Source organism: Aspergillus fijiensis (genome assembly GCF_003184825.1).
Source record: "Aspergillus fijiensis CBS 313.89 unplaced genomic scaffold BO72scaffold_34, whole genome shotgun sequence".
NCBI lineage: Eukaryota > Fungi > Ascomycota > Eurotiomycetes > Eurotiales > Aspergillaceae > Aspergillus > Aspergillus fijiensis.
The window spans coordinates 255,623-268,857 of NW_024469010.1; the positions used below are offsets into that span (position 1 = coordinate 255,623).

The 13,235-nt window shown below is 55.7% G+C and overlaps 7 protein-coding genes across 7 annotated transcripts; 3 read left to right on the forward strand and 4 right to left on the reverse strand.

The window, feature by feature from the left end:
* Window positions 1-27: 27 nt before the first annotated feature.
* Window positions 28-879, reverse strand: BO72DRAFT_529097 (YukJ family protein; the record flags this gene model as incomplete). The annotated part of the gene is made up of 1 exon (XM_040950226.1): window positions 28-879. The coding sequence occupies exon 1, from the start codon at window positions 778-780 to the stop codon at window positions 28-30; it is 753 nt and encodes a 250-aa protein (XP_040799797.1). The 5' UTR covers window positions 781-879.
* A 554-nt stretch (window positions 880-1,433) lies between these two features.
* Window positions 1,434-1,796, reverse strand: BO72DRAFT_449511 (uncharacterized protein). Its single transcript, XM_040945043.1, has one exon. It carries the CDS (start codon window positions 1,751-1,753, stop codon window positions 1,466-1,468), a length of 288 nt encoding a protein of 95 aa, XP_040799798.1. The 5' UTR covers window positions 1,754-1,796; the 3' UTR covers window positions 1,434-1,465.
* Window positions 1,797-3,122: 1,326 nt separating this feature from the next.
* BO72DRAFT_487276 (uncharacterized protein) lies at window positions 3,123-4,679 on the reverse strand (the record flags this gene model as incomplete). The annotated part of the gene is made up of 3 exons (XM_040947977.1): window positions 3,123-3,971; window positions 4,092-4,350; window positions 4,393-4,679. 3 exons carry the CDS (start codon window positions 4,677-4,679, stop codon window positions 3,288-3,290), a joined length of 1,230 nt encoding a protein of 409 aa, XP_040799799.1. The 3' UTR covers window positions 3,123-3,287.
* A 360-nt stretch (window positions 4,680-5,039) lies between these two features.
* BO72DRAFT_449513 (alpha/beta hydrolase) lies at window positions 5,040-6,599 on the forward strand. Its single transcript, XM_040945044.1, has one exon. It carries the CDS (start codon window positions 5,361-5,363, stop codon window positions 6,504-6,506), a length of 1,146 nt encoding a protein of 381 aa, XP_040799800.1. The 5' UTR covers window positions 5,040-5,360; the 3' UTR covers window positions 6,507-6,599.
* Window positions 6,583-9,114, forward strand: BO72DRAFT_449514 (oleate hydratase). Its single transcript, XM_040945045.1, has 2 exons — window positions 6,583-7,551; window positions 7,654-9,114. The coding sequence occupies exons 1-2, from the start codon at window positions 6,926-6,928 to the stop codon at window positions 8,981-8,983; spliced, it is 1,956 nt and encodes a 651-aa protein (XP_040799801.1). The 5' UTR covers window positions 6,583-6,925; the 3' UTR covers window positions 8,984-9,114.
* BO72DRAFT_529103 (NmrA-like family protein) lies at window positions 9,077-10,585 on the reverse strand. Its single transcript, XM_040950227.1, has 2 exons — window positions 10,064-10,585; window positions 9,077-9,931 (listed from the first exon to the last, which is right to left on the reverse strand). The coding sequence occupies exons 1-2, from the start codon at window positions 10,316-10,318 to the stop codon at window positions 9,212-9,214; spliced, it is 975 nt and encodes a 324-aa protein (XP_040799802.1). The 5' UTR covers window positions 10,319-10,585; the 3' UTR covers window positions 9,077-9,211.
* Window positions 10,586-10,799: 214 nt separating this feature from the next.
* Window positions 10,800-13,123, forward strand: BO72DRAFT_449516 (uncharacterized protein). The gene has a single exon (XM_040945046.1). The coding sequence runs from the start codon at window positions 11,236-11,238 to the stop codon at window positions 12,940-12,942; it is 1,707 nt and encodes a 568-aa protein (XP_040799803.1). The 5' UTR covers window positions 10,800-11,235; the 3' UTR covers window positions 12,943-13,123.
* Window positions 13,124-13,235: the final 112 nt, after the last annotated feature.

The following is a 13,235-nucleotide window of genomic DNA, read 5'->3' on the forward strand; positions in this document are numbered from 1 at the left end:
CCACGAGATTTTTTAAAAAAAAAAAAATCACCCCAAAATCTCCCCCAAATCCCTCCCCTCGCCTCCAACGACCGCCCGTCCACGATAATCCGTCGGCACGGCCTGCGACGCAAAGGCCAGAAACACCGCCTCCCACCGCCCATCGGGGAACCGAAACACCAACGCGCCATCCTTGAAGACGGCGTCCTCGTACGCCTTCCGACTCCCTTGGTTCATATGCACGTCGTGGATGCCCGTCCCGAACGAGCTCCCGAACACATACGCCGTCGCGCGCCGGTGGATCGCCTCCTTGAGGATGGGCGCCAGCTCATCCAGCATATCGTTATCGCTGCCGGGGATGTCGTGCGGGAGGAGGCGGCCGGCCTCGATATCCACCAACCTCGGGGTGGTGCGCAGGTAGTCCAGCCCGACGAGGGTGGGGTGGTGCTGCTGGTGGCGGTAGGGGAGCTCGCGCTCGTCGTCGTCGTCGGCGTTGTCCGGGTGCGGTTTTATGCGGTGGAAGCCCGGGGCCAGGCTGGTGAGCTCGTGAACGAGCGGGTGGTGAGTGAAGTCGCGGACGAACCAGAAGACGAGGCGCGTGTCGTGCTGGGTGGATTTCACGTTGATGGCGACTTGGACTTCGGAGGCGCTGTGGTGGTCGTGTTCGCGGTCGTCGTCAGGGTTGGAGGGGCCGTCGCGTAAGAACAGGTTGATGTGGGGGGTCGTGTGGTCTTGGTGGGCGTTTTGCGCGTGGAAGCGGTGCGGGTGGCCGACCCAGACGCCGTAGTTGGGGATGGGCATTATGGCGGGATGTTCTTTGAGTGTGGCTGTTTGTTTGGGCGGTAAGCCAGAGGCTGGTGGATGGCTTGGGGGTGTTTGTATTTGAGTCTAATATTCTACAGGGCTTCTGGAAGGGGGCAGTGGACTGATTACTGTATTTATTTGTGGAATTGACAATGCTTCGGGGAGTGAGGCTATTGACATGCTCGAAAAAAAGGAGAGAGTGGAGAATCGCGATGGAGCTACTAGTGTGACACCAGGGTGGATCCGATGGGGACGATCGTCGATATCTAAAAAAGGATTGTTTAGTGGAGAAGGTCAGACCCGGAGAGAGATAGCTCTCGTTTGGGAGGCTGTTTGGGAGGCTATGAATATTGGTGAGTATTGTGTATATGATGCCCAATTGCCATCGATGCTAGCGAAGCGGACAATACACCCCGACTATTCTGCCTCAGGTATGGGATGCATGTCGAACATCCTCTCGAGGGCATCTAGGTAGTTCTTTCGTAAGGCGAGGAGTCTTTGGAAGTTGACTGAGGACAGTATTGTCTGCCAGTCTGGTTGCTGGATAGCTGACAGACTCTTCGTAATCCAGAACTTCAACTTGTCTTAGATTCACTGTGGATTGTTCTTTCTCAACTCTTCTTGTCAAAGGCAAGCAAGTATATTTCGTCCTCTACCTAACACTAACTATGTGATGGAAGTGTCAACGCTCAACCGCTCTTGCAATCGATCTCAAGATCAACTTCCGCTCTGTCTCTGCTCCCGTATCTTGTTCATCGTGTTCAAATTCCAGAGTGACCGCGTCGACTGCCTTGCATCGAAGATCGCTTAGCTCTGATCCGATCGCAATTGGCATATCACCACGGCTGACCATATTGAAGATCCACCACAAGGTCCCTCGAAGGCGATCACTCAGGTCGGGCATCCGCAGTCGTGCCCGATTGACAAAAAGATACTTGATGGGGACTTCCTGATTCAATTTCTTCAGCATTTGGTATTGATCATTTCTAAGAAAGTCACGCAAGCCTCGCGAAGTCCTTAGCCCTTCAAGGTCTAGTTGCAAGGGCCTCGGATCATACACGAAGAGATGTTGTGGCTTGCCAGGGTCGGACGCCGTCGTATTCAATGGACCAGCCTCACGAACGGAAGCAATTGCCCACCAGTGCCAAGCTGTACCATAATGCCGGCCTTGCTTGGTAGCAAAAAGGGCTGCGTAATATGGACGAGTTTGCGTTGCGGCGAAATCGCTCACCATCATACTGGAATCACTCTCTTGAGGGGTGAGTGCCTTCTGGTGGTAGAAGTCGTCCACTACTGGTTTAGCGAGTAACTCAAAGTGGGCGCTAGTGTCACCTGGGATTTTTCCTGCAAGCTCAGTCATGGCATCGAATGCGCCTTTCAGATTTAACCCCTGGCTTGCGTCCCTCAACCAAGTAGGTAGGTCATCGTAGTTTAGCCCTCCATCTCGGCGGTCAATCCACCCCCAGATGTACTCGCGAGAAGGGGGATTCGATTCTGCAGGAGGAAGTTGGCCCGTCGATGCCAAAGGCCTTGCGGATACGTTCGGCAGGTCTGCTTCTTGAGGCTGTCCTAATGGGTCTCCTCTCAGGAAGACTCTTGGCGGGGAGATCCTTCTGTGGAAGATCCTTTCCGGCAAGATCCTTCTCGGCAAGATATTGCTCATCCACCTAAGCCATTGGACCTGCCATTGGGCCCGCCTCTGGACCTGCCGCTTGATCTGAATCCGCCGCCGGTTCTGAGCCTGCGGCGCTTCCTGACTCAGTCTATTATCTTCAGCCTGCGTCGAACTGTCTTGTTGCGTTGAAGCTTCTGACAATATCGTCGGCTGAGCTGTTGTGATCGCATCTGGGTTCGCCGAGGGGTTCGAAGGCTGCGGTGCATTCGAAGGCTGCGGTGGGTACCCAGACTGATCTGGGCCCTGAGGATTCGGTGTATTCCAAGGGTGCGGTGGGTTTCCAGACTGCAGTGGGCCCACAGGCTGAGTCCTGTCCCAACACGGCGGTGGCCTCCAATTCTGCGATGCATCGTGAGCTTGTGCTTGGTCGGTAAAGGCAGAAGGGTACCTACACTAGCCATGGCTAACAACGTGGTAACGATAGATGTAGGTTCTATTGTGGAAGAATAAGTGTGTTTGGTGTATTAAAATGAGGTATGAGGAGACAGATGCAGGAGAGGTCAAGACCTGGAGGAGCGAGAAAAGGGCCTTACAGCTAGAGGGAAAGCGACTGCCTACTTGAAAAGCAGTCATCCATGCTGTAACTGGAAGGAAGTCAGCGAGACGTTCCAATGAGCACCTTCTCTAGCAAGGCAGGAAGGCTTCATCTTCTCTGCAAGACTGAGAGGGTTCCCATATTGGCGAATGGAGGACGCAGATGTAGAGTTTCCATCATTTGTTGAGCGCATAATTTCAACCTCGGTTCCAGCAACCAAGATGGCAGACAATCCTATTCTCAGCCAGGGCTCAGCCCGCTTCGCATCTCTGATTCTCTACACAGTTGCGCCTTTCATAACAAATGAACCCAGTAGGAGGAAACCTCGTAAGTATCGTAGATCGCCGGCTCCTCCGCCCTCAGCGCCGCAAACACTTCCCCCATCATCACCATCCGACTCAGGAGATACAACGCCGGAGAAGACAGGCTCACGATAGTCACAATCCCCTCCCATCGGAGCACCACTTTCTCGAAGTGCATGAACACCAGCATGGACCCCATGGACACGAATGCCGCGATACGCCACAGCCACAACTCCACCGTGGTGGGGAAGACATCATTCCATGACACCAGGTGCAGGGCCCCGAACGACATTCCGAAGAGACACGGCAACGGCCAAAGCTTGGAGCGATAGATATCGGGATCCCAGTGAGCAACCACAATTTCCTTTTTGTTTCCTTCTGTCTGAAAGTCGACATGTGTTGGTGGATCTGCAAGTGAGGATGATGACGACCCCGACGACCCCGACGAGCTCTTCTTCGTCTCGAGTACCCGCTCCGCCATCATCCGATCCCTCTCCTCCTTCTCGAACACCCGCGGTGTCAAGTACCAGATACTCCAGTAGGTGACCTGATCGCGCAAGCCCTCGTTGTCGAACTTGTGACTGACCGCCAGACACTCAAACACCGCACGCTGCTCGCTCGTCATCGCTACGGGCAGCTCCACCACCGTCGGCGACCGGATATCCTTGGGCTTGTGCTACCAGAAGAAATACGTCACCGCGATGAGCGGGATATACCCCAGGGTCATGGCCTCGAGCTGCGCCAGGGGTAGCCCGTGCACGGCGCGCAGGATGCACTGCGCCACGAACCACAGCACCTGCGCCAGCGCGATCAGCTTCGCCACTGCATCCGCTTTACTCTTGTCCTCGATGTCCGTGACGGCCAGCCCCCAGCGGGTGTGGTCCTTCCACTCGATCAGGCCCTGCTGCAGTAGCCAGACGTACTGGTTGGGCCACAGGACTCGGTCGCCTAGCGGGGTGCGGTAGCGCAGGACGAGCATGCTGATGTAAAATGCGTGGAGGAGGGTGAATGGTTGTGCTTGCTTGTTGTTGTGCTGCGGGTCTTTGATCTCGGGGCTGGTTAGAATCATGATATCGCGGCGCATGCGTCGACATTACGCCCATTCTTGGAGGCCCTCGACGGCGATAAACTCCGGTGCGATGAGGGTTTTGAGGAAGAGCGCCACCTTGTGGAAGAAGCTGTGGCGCGTGGAGGCGTGCACGCGCGGGTGGATTACGACCCAGGTGCAGAGGAAGAGGGTCGTTAGGCAGCTGGTGAGCAGGCTGAGGGTGCCCCGGCCGGAGTTCTCGGGGATCCAGCCTACGAGTTCGGGATAGTGGGTTGAGGTGGAGGTTGATGTTGGGGCTGTTACTATGTTGGTGGCTGTATAGTTGACTGAGGACATTGGCACGTTGAGTCTTGAATGCAAGGCCCAGTGATTTAATGTTTCTATCGTGGCTTAAAGATAACTGGATATATATTTGTATAGAGATGATGCATTTCTACGCCAAATTGGTTAACGAGGATTCTTGTAGCCTTTGTATGCACGTTATGCGCTGCTTGAGGCTATGAGACTCTAGTTTTGGAATGCGTCGGTAGCAGCGAAGATGGTTGAATGCCAGGTCCCAGAGCGCCAGCAAGTTTTTTCCTCCGAATGACAGGTTGAAATTAAGCGCTGCTGTCACGCTAATGTAGGTGGTGTTTCGACCTTTGCTATGGCCAGAATCATAGGTTGTGCACTTGCCATAGTTCTCTGCGAGCACTGTGTGCGCTGGGATTTCCTAAAATATCTTTTCTCGCGTGTCAATTTACACTGAATGACACGGTCGGTTCTGGTGAAATCGCTGGTCCAAAGGACATCTCCAGTTGTTGTTGATGTTACTAGGTAGTGATTGCTTGAGACCCCGCGTTTTAGTGTCGGCGATAAGCGCTGATCCGCCGCCAGCCTCAGTCACATTCTCACCTTCTCATGGTCCACAACATCACTCTCCCAATCTCACTCTCCTTGGAATTTTCGCTCTGATTTCCCGTCCTTCTCCCTCCTAACCACCACTTCGTCATGACAATAGGCGACATCATGCTATCAATGGTCAAATATGGCTCTTTCTCGGCCGCAATCGCCGTCGGACTGTATGCCGCCTTGCTAGGACTGTTGACTCGGCCTGGCTTCCAAGCGCATGTGGTTTACCTGCATGCGGTGCAGATGACCTGGTTCAAAGACCTCACGGTCCCCGAATCATTCGGGTTTCTTCACAATCAAGTCACTCCCTTCTTCATTCCCACACCAGACGGCCACCGCCTCTTCGCCTGGCACATCCTGCCTCTTTCCGTCTATCACCAGAACGAGCGTGCTCTCCTATCGGAAGATACTCCGGGCGTCATCACCAACACCACGACGCGCCACGCGTTCAACCTCCTCTCCTCCGACCCAGATGCCATCCTCGTCCTCCACTTCCACGGCGCCGGGGGAACGGTCGGGTCAGGGTATCGAGTCCCCAACTACCGAGCTCTCGCGGCCGGCTACCCAGCCAAAAACATCCACGTGCTGACCTTCGACTACCGCGGCTTCGGTCTGACGAACGGCTCCCCCTCCGAGCCCGGTCTTATCACCGATGCTCTCGCTGTCGTAGACTGGGCCCTGAACGTTGCCAACATTCCGCCGCATCGCATTCTCCTCTTCGGCCAGTCTCTGGGCACCGCGGTGACTCTGGCCGTCGCCCAGCATCACGCCCGCCAGTCTCCGCCGGTGGCGTTCAAGGGAATCATACTTGTAGCTCCTTTTGTCGATGTCCCGACCCTGGTGTCAACATACCGCGTGGCTGGAACAGTTCCCATCCTAAGTCCGCTCGCGCGGATTCCGATTCTGTTCCAGGCGCTGCAAGGGTTCATCCGCGACCAGTGGAGCAGCGGAGAACGGATCGCGGAATTCATTCACGCGAGTGAAGCGAATAGCTTGCCGTATCGGCTCACTGTCATCCACGCGGAGGATGATTATGATATTCCCTGGTGGCATGCCCGGGAATTGGTTGCGCGTGGAGTGCGTGCGTGGGGCAGAGATGGGGTGGAGGAAGCGGATGTGAAGGTGGATCTTGGCGCTTCAGGGACGATCAGAGAGTGGGGATCAACCCAAGGGGTAATACGAGAGGAGATTCTGAAGACGGGGCTGCACGATGTGATCATGGGAGATGCGGTGGTGTCGATGGCGGTGATGCGGAGTTTGGATGGTGTATGACGTCAATTGTCGTCGCTTTGCTAGAAGATAGTATCGTACCATATTTTTTACTAGATCAGATTTTCAAACCAACCTACCACAACATTGGCTCTAAGTGCCTCCAAGAAATATCAACTGAAATGAATCTGCAGTAACTTGAGTAATACTTGTCGATCAACCTGGGGCCGAGGTCAGCCCTATCTCAAGCAACAACCGAAGCGCTCATCATTTCGTCAAAGGGACCCATCCGCATGCGACCCATGGTTCACAGCACTGTCTGGGTACAGTGACAACCACCACCATCCTGACATCACTCCTGCATACCCTGCATCAGCGCGCCACCGCTAAAAAGACCTGCTTGCTGCTCGCATGTCCTCTGCGCAAATTCAGTCTTCTTCATTCACCACAACCTGCCTCTGCATCCGGAGATTATCCTCACCATGCGCCTTCCGTTGGAGACACCAGATGCCACGCACCCCGAAATTCACGCCTACATCCTCGGCGCAGGGATCACCTCTCTCTCCGCCGCCGTCCACCTCCTACAAGAAGGTCACCTCCCGGCCTCGCACATCCACATCCTCGAGACCCTCGACCAAGCGGGCGGCGGGACCGTCAGCTCCGGCAATGCAGAGGAAGGATATCACTACCGGGCGGGGGGGATGCCATTGCTGAACGGCGATGCGATGGCGAAGTTGTTCGCTGAGGTTCCATCCGATGTGAATCCGGGGAAGAGCGTTTTGGATGACCTATACGAGTACTGGGGTCTACCGGTGGCTACAGCAGGTCAGCATCATCAGCAGCAGCGTGGTAGGCTGGGAGAGGAACAGACACAACATCCCCACCAGCAGCAACAATCTCAGTGCCACCAGACGCGGGTCATCCGACGGTTGAAGCACGGCCTCGTCCGGATCGACTGCAAACACAGTACAAGTCTTGGGCTGCGGGATCGGGTGGAAGTGTTTCGGTTCCTGAATAAAAGTGAGGTCACGTTGGGGAGATCGCGCATTCGGGATCACTTTGCGAAGGGGTTCTTTGATGGATCTTACTGGGGGGTGTTGAGTACCACGTATGTGTATCCCTACCCTTGACGATGCGGGGTCTTGGACATGTTCATGCACTATTAAGTCTTTCTGCTCGTGCATGAGCAACGCTGACACACAGTCATCAGATTCGGCTTCAAATCCTGCCACAGCGCCGCCGAATTCCACCGCGCTTTGCACAAATTCGGACACGACATCGCGAGCGTCACCAGCTCGCACCCCCGTCCTTTGGACGGCGGCCAATACAACCGCCACGAGTCGCTCGTCGCCCCGATCTCCCGCTTCCTCCGCCGCCAAGGGGTCGACTTCCAATTCCAGACCACCGTCACGGACATCATCTTCGCTGACGACGACGCCGCCGCCTCCAATTCGGGGTCTGCGTCAGCCAGCGTCCACACGACCCCAAGCACCCGCCAGCGCAAGCGCAGCAGCCGCCATAACTCCAACGACAACACCCAAAAGGCCGAGCAGCAGCACCTCCCACCGTCCACCGAGCCGCCCTACCCACCGCGCCTCGTCTCCGCTATCATTGCCCACCCCCTCAACGGACCGGAGCAGACCATCCCCGTCCAACCGCACGACATCGTCCTCGTCTCCCTGGGCAGCGCCATGTCCGGCTCCAGCCTCGGCAGCAACACGAGCGCCCCGCCACTCTACCAAATGGAAGCCGACCACGAGCTCGACGAGAACTGGCTACTATGGCTCGAGCTGACGACCAAGGACCCGCGTCGCTTAGGGAATGCGTATAACTTCTGCACGCGCCTCGAGGAATCCCGCCTCGAGTCCTTCACGATCACCCTCCGCGCCGCCGGCGGGAATCGCATCCTCGAACGCATCACCGGTACAAACAACAATCCTACCACGGAATCATCATCGCCGATGTTCGTCTCCCTGATCGACGCCCCCTGGGTAGTCAGTCTGCACGTCCCGCCGCAGCCGGTCTTCCCGGACCAGCCGGCCGAAATACAGGTCCTCTGGGGGTACGCGTTGTACCCCGAGCGGACCGGAGAGGTGGTGCGCAAGCCGATGCTGGAGTGCACGGGGGAGGAGATCCTGCGGGAGGTGCTGGCGCAGTTGGAGGTCAAGGAGACGGAGGCCGACCGGATCCTGCAGGGGGCTATCACCGTCCCCTGCGTCGTGCCGCGCATGGCGGCGGGCTTGCTGCCGCGGGGCGAGGGCAACCGCCCGCGCGTGATTCCCCCCGCGATCCGGAATTTGGGGTTGATCGGCCAGTTTGTGGAGATTGAGGGGGAGACGGGGGTTACGGCCATGGAGTATAGTGTGCTTGGGGCGCAGATGGCGGTGCGGAAGTTGATGGGCAGGGTTTCTTCAGTGTTTGGGGAGGGGGAAGGGGAGAGGAAGGCTGTGCCAGGGGGGAACAAGAAACAGCAGCAGCAGCAGCAGCACAAGGCCAAAGAGTCGAGGAAACGGTCTTGGTTGCCGTTGCCTTGTAGTTAGCCTGGGAGTATGTAGGCTATGCTGAACGAGGATGATCTTTTGTGAAAATGAGGTAGTAAGATGGGAGATACTACAGTGTCGACATTCCCAGTTACACAGTAGAGTACATTATCAAAATGAGTCCCGAATAAAAATCAAATTGGATATCAAACACACCCTTCCCCAAAACTCAAGAACCAACTTTTTCCTCCCGTAGACATACACCTTCTAGCCCCCCCGCCAAAAAAACTAACGCTTCCTCACCCACTCACACTCCTCCAACCACCCCTCCAAATTCTTCAATCCGGGATACAACTTCCGCAACCGCGGGATATCCGCCCCGTACCCTTGCTCATAGAACCACGTGAACATCGTCCGGGGATCGCCCATCACCCACAGCACCAGATAACACAGCACGCGGTACGTGGTCGGCAGCGGGCGGCCGCCCGTCTTCGCGCGCACCGTCCGCTGCAGATGCTCGTAGGTCAGATCGTCGCCCGCCAGCGACAGGCACTGGTTCCGGAAGGGGGCCGCCGCCGCGCCCGCCCGCACCAGCGCCATCGCCGCGAAGTGGCCCACGTCCGCCACGGAGACGCACTGCAGCGGTTTCCCCTGCAGGTAGGCGTCCCACGCCGTCGCGGCGATCTTGCCGGCGAAGCCCGTGGTCGGGCTGAGGTTCTCGAAGAAGAAGGTCGGGCGGAGGATTGTCCAGGTCATGGGGGTGGTGCTGTTGCTATTGCTGTTGCTGTCGCTGGCGCCGGCTCCGCGGGTCCGCGTGAACAGGTGCTGCTCGATTCGGTGCTTGCTGATGAAGTGCGGGATGCTGGTCGGGTTGTCGCTGGAGGCGTCGCCGCCCCGGTCGACGGAGCTGTACACAAAGTGCGGGATTTGGTGCGCCAGGGCCGCGTCGATGAGGGCTTTGCCTTGGTGTTCTTCTTTTTGCACGCTTTGGCCGGCGGCGAAGGGGTTCTATACATGTTTCACTTGTGTAAATATACAGTACTGGATATATAGTGTGTTGTCTTGGATGAAGTGACAGTTGTGGGGGTGTGGGGGGGCTGGGGGACAGGGGAAATGCTGAGAAGTTGAGGGCAGGTCTACCTGAACGCTAAAGACGCCGGAAATCGGCAACGTCGCGGCTTTCTTTGCATTTTCGAAGATCTGCGCCGGGTGGTCGAGGTCCCCCTGGATGAGCTTGATCTTGGGGGATTTCTGGGTGAGGCGGCGGGCGGCGCTGGAGTGCGGGTTGCGGGTCACGGCGAGGATCTCCACATCGAGTTCCTGGGCGAGGAGGGCGTTGATCACGGCGCTGCCTTGGTTGCCGGTGGCTCCTGTGATGAGGAGTGCGAGGGGCATGGTTGGGAGTGTGGAGTATGACTCTTAAGAGGCTGTGGTGGTGAATGTGAAAGTGAAAGTGAAAGTGAAAGTGGAAAGAAGGAAGGGAATATTCCAGTCCATGTGGAGAGATAAGGATAAGGTATGAAAGTGGAGAGAAAGGCTAGAACATTTTTTTTTCGAAGCTGGAGTCGATCAACCTTCAGTGCGCACTGCATTGATGGTCCATGACCGGATCCGTCAGTCACCGTGACCTCATTTTGCGGGGGAGGATGAGAAGGCGGGGGGTGACTGCTTAGTCAAGTTTCAACACCTCAGGCATTGCCTGGCACTGGCAGCCCTGAGCCTGGACTGAGGGTATGCTTGGTTTCCTCATTGGGAAGTAAGTAGTAGCACCCGACCCGACCATGAACCCGTGACTGAGTGCTCCCTCCTTGTGCGGACATCTTCTCTATCTTCCCTATCGTTTAATCTACTACTGTGCACCGCCTCGAGTACAATGGCTTAATGTGCCTCAAGTCCAGCCAACCAGGAACAAATCGGACCAGCCACAACCCCTCCTCATCTCGCGTGCTATTTCGAGACCACGCACTTGTTATCGCTACCGCAGTCAACATGCATTAGTCGACATGGGAGGAGCACCGGCGCTGGCTCCGTCACTCTTAGCCTCCGGCTACATGACTAGCATTTCAAGCTATCAAGCGAAACACCCCTGGCGGCCCGTTGTCTAGAAACCTGCAGGGGTGGTTCACGCTCAGCCCCATCGTCACTGAACAGCCACACAACCTTGAGGAGGATGAGGGGGTGTCCGGGTGCCAGAAATCGCTGAATCATGGATTCAACGAATATATAAGCTCGTCATTGTGTTGTGTCGTGGGTCGGTATCTCAACTCTCACCAGCACTAACAGCAACACCAAACAGCAATTCCCCACTAGAGATGTCTCGGTATCCAGCAAAGCCAGATCATCTTTCCGACATCCTGGATCTTCATCCCGATACAGAAAGACGGTGTGCGGGGTATGCGCCCTCACAAGGTCGACGCTGTCACAACCCCATAAATGCCGCAAACCGAACTTCGGCCGTGCATCTACTCGATGAAGGCAGTCGAAGAATGAAAAGGGGCGAAGACCTCTGCGACCTCCTGATGGATCTGGCGTCGCTTGTTCTCTGTCGTCATGTTCATCAGAAAGGTCAGCGGAGTCAGGTACCTGAGCTTGTCAAGAAATGGCAGGGTCGAATCCTGGGTGTCACTGAGAATCTAGATAACGTGGAAACTATTTATGGTGGACGGGAGGTGAAGCTTGTGGGCATTCGCAGAGAGACAAATGAATTTGAGACATCGAGGAGAGTGGAAAGATTTCCATTGTCTTCAAGACTTCAGCCTAGCTGGCATGAGAACCTGCCCCTCCAAGTTTATGTGGAGGCTTCAAGATCCAGCAAGCTCGAGGTCGATCGGCGGGCTCGGCCGTCTGGCTCAAATGACGGTAATACTCGTAGGGCAAGGGTGTCATCGGCCGGAGTGTCGGGCGCTATCACCACAACCTCTTCACAGCATGCAGCGTCAATCACTGAACAGCTTGGGTCATTCACTGCTCCTGCACCGACCCTTCGTGCTTCTACTCCATCCTCACCTTCAAGATCTTCCCCATCAAGGCCTTCAAGGCCATCACCTCTGACTCTTTCAACTTCGAATTTTTCACCTACTAATTCCGCCCCGATGGTCAATCCTCGTGCTACTATCGCTCCAGCTTCTAGCTCTCGCGCTCCAGTGACTACATCGATGTCAACTTCTACCTCGACTTCTACGTCCACTTCAACTTCCATCACCTCGCCTACAAGCGCCAGATCAAGTCCAAGTCGTGCCACCACCTCTATCGCTGCGGCTTCTTCTCGCGTGCCAGTTCCTTCACGCTCGGACACCACCTCCACTACCACTACTGTCACCATCACAGGCGTTACCTTGAGCAGGACTATCATACCATCGAACTCCAGCTCCGCAAGTACTGCTGCCCCCACAGCTTCCCCCTCGTCTCCAAGAGTTCCTGTGAACAATGTTGAGCCAGAGGCCTCAGCTTCAGGTCCTACAAGTGCTGCTGCGCGTCCCAGAGCAGCCTCGATTACTGCTTCTTCAACCTCAGTTCCTACTGCTTTAGCCTCTACAACGACCGCTAGGATGACTTCTGAAGCCTCTTCTACGTCGGACCCTACATATGCCCCCACAGCTACTCCTACAGACACAATCCAAACAGCAAACCCAACCGCAAACGCCACTCCCGAACCAACCACAACCACATCTCAACCTGAAACCTCATCTTCTGCCGTCGCCTTACAACCTCCCCACTCTTCCTCCTCAACATTCTCATCATCACCAACCGTCTTATCCCCTCCTCCATTCGTTCCAAACACCACCTACACTCCGACCCGCCAACCCATCACAGGTGACTGCTCCATCTGCTACGAGCCCCTCCTTCCCGACTCTCCTTTCACGACCCCCCGTCAGGCAGCTCGAGACCTCTCTATTGTCTACTGCAAGCAGCAGTGTGGCACGAACTTCCACTTCAGCTGCCTGTTCACGTGGAAGAAGTCGGCGTCACAGATGAATCGGGAGCCGACTTGTCCTATGTGTCGCGCCGCCTGGCCCTGATCTTCTCCCACCAAACAGTACTTGGGTAAATGCAATATTTGGTTCTGTTTATGAATTTGACTGGGTTTCACGATTACGGAGTATGGTCTAGGGTTTTTACCTGGTATTTGGTCTTGAATGAAGGGTTTATTAGCCACTAAATGTTATTATGGTTATTATCACGAGAATGAACTAATGCCTGTTGAATACTTCTTTCCAGCGGTGGGTACAAGTATAGAATCCATTCCGTAAGCTCTATCTATTGCAATTTGCCTAATTTGCATTACCTGTGACCAGCTCAGCTTAATTTGAGC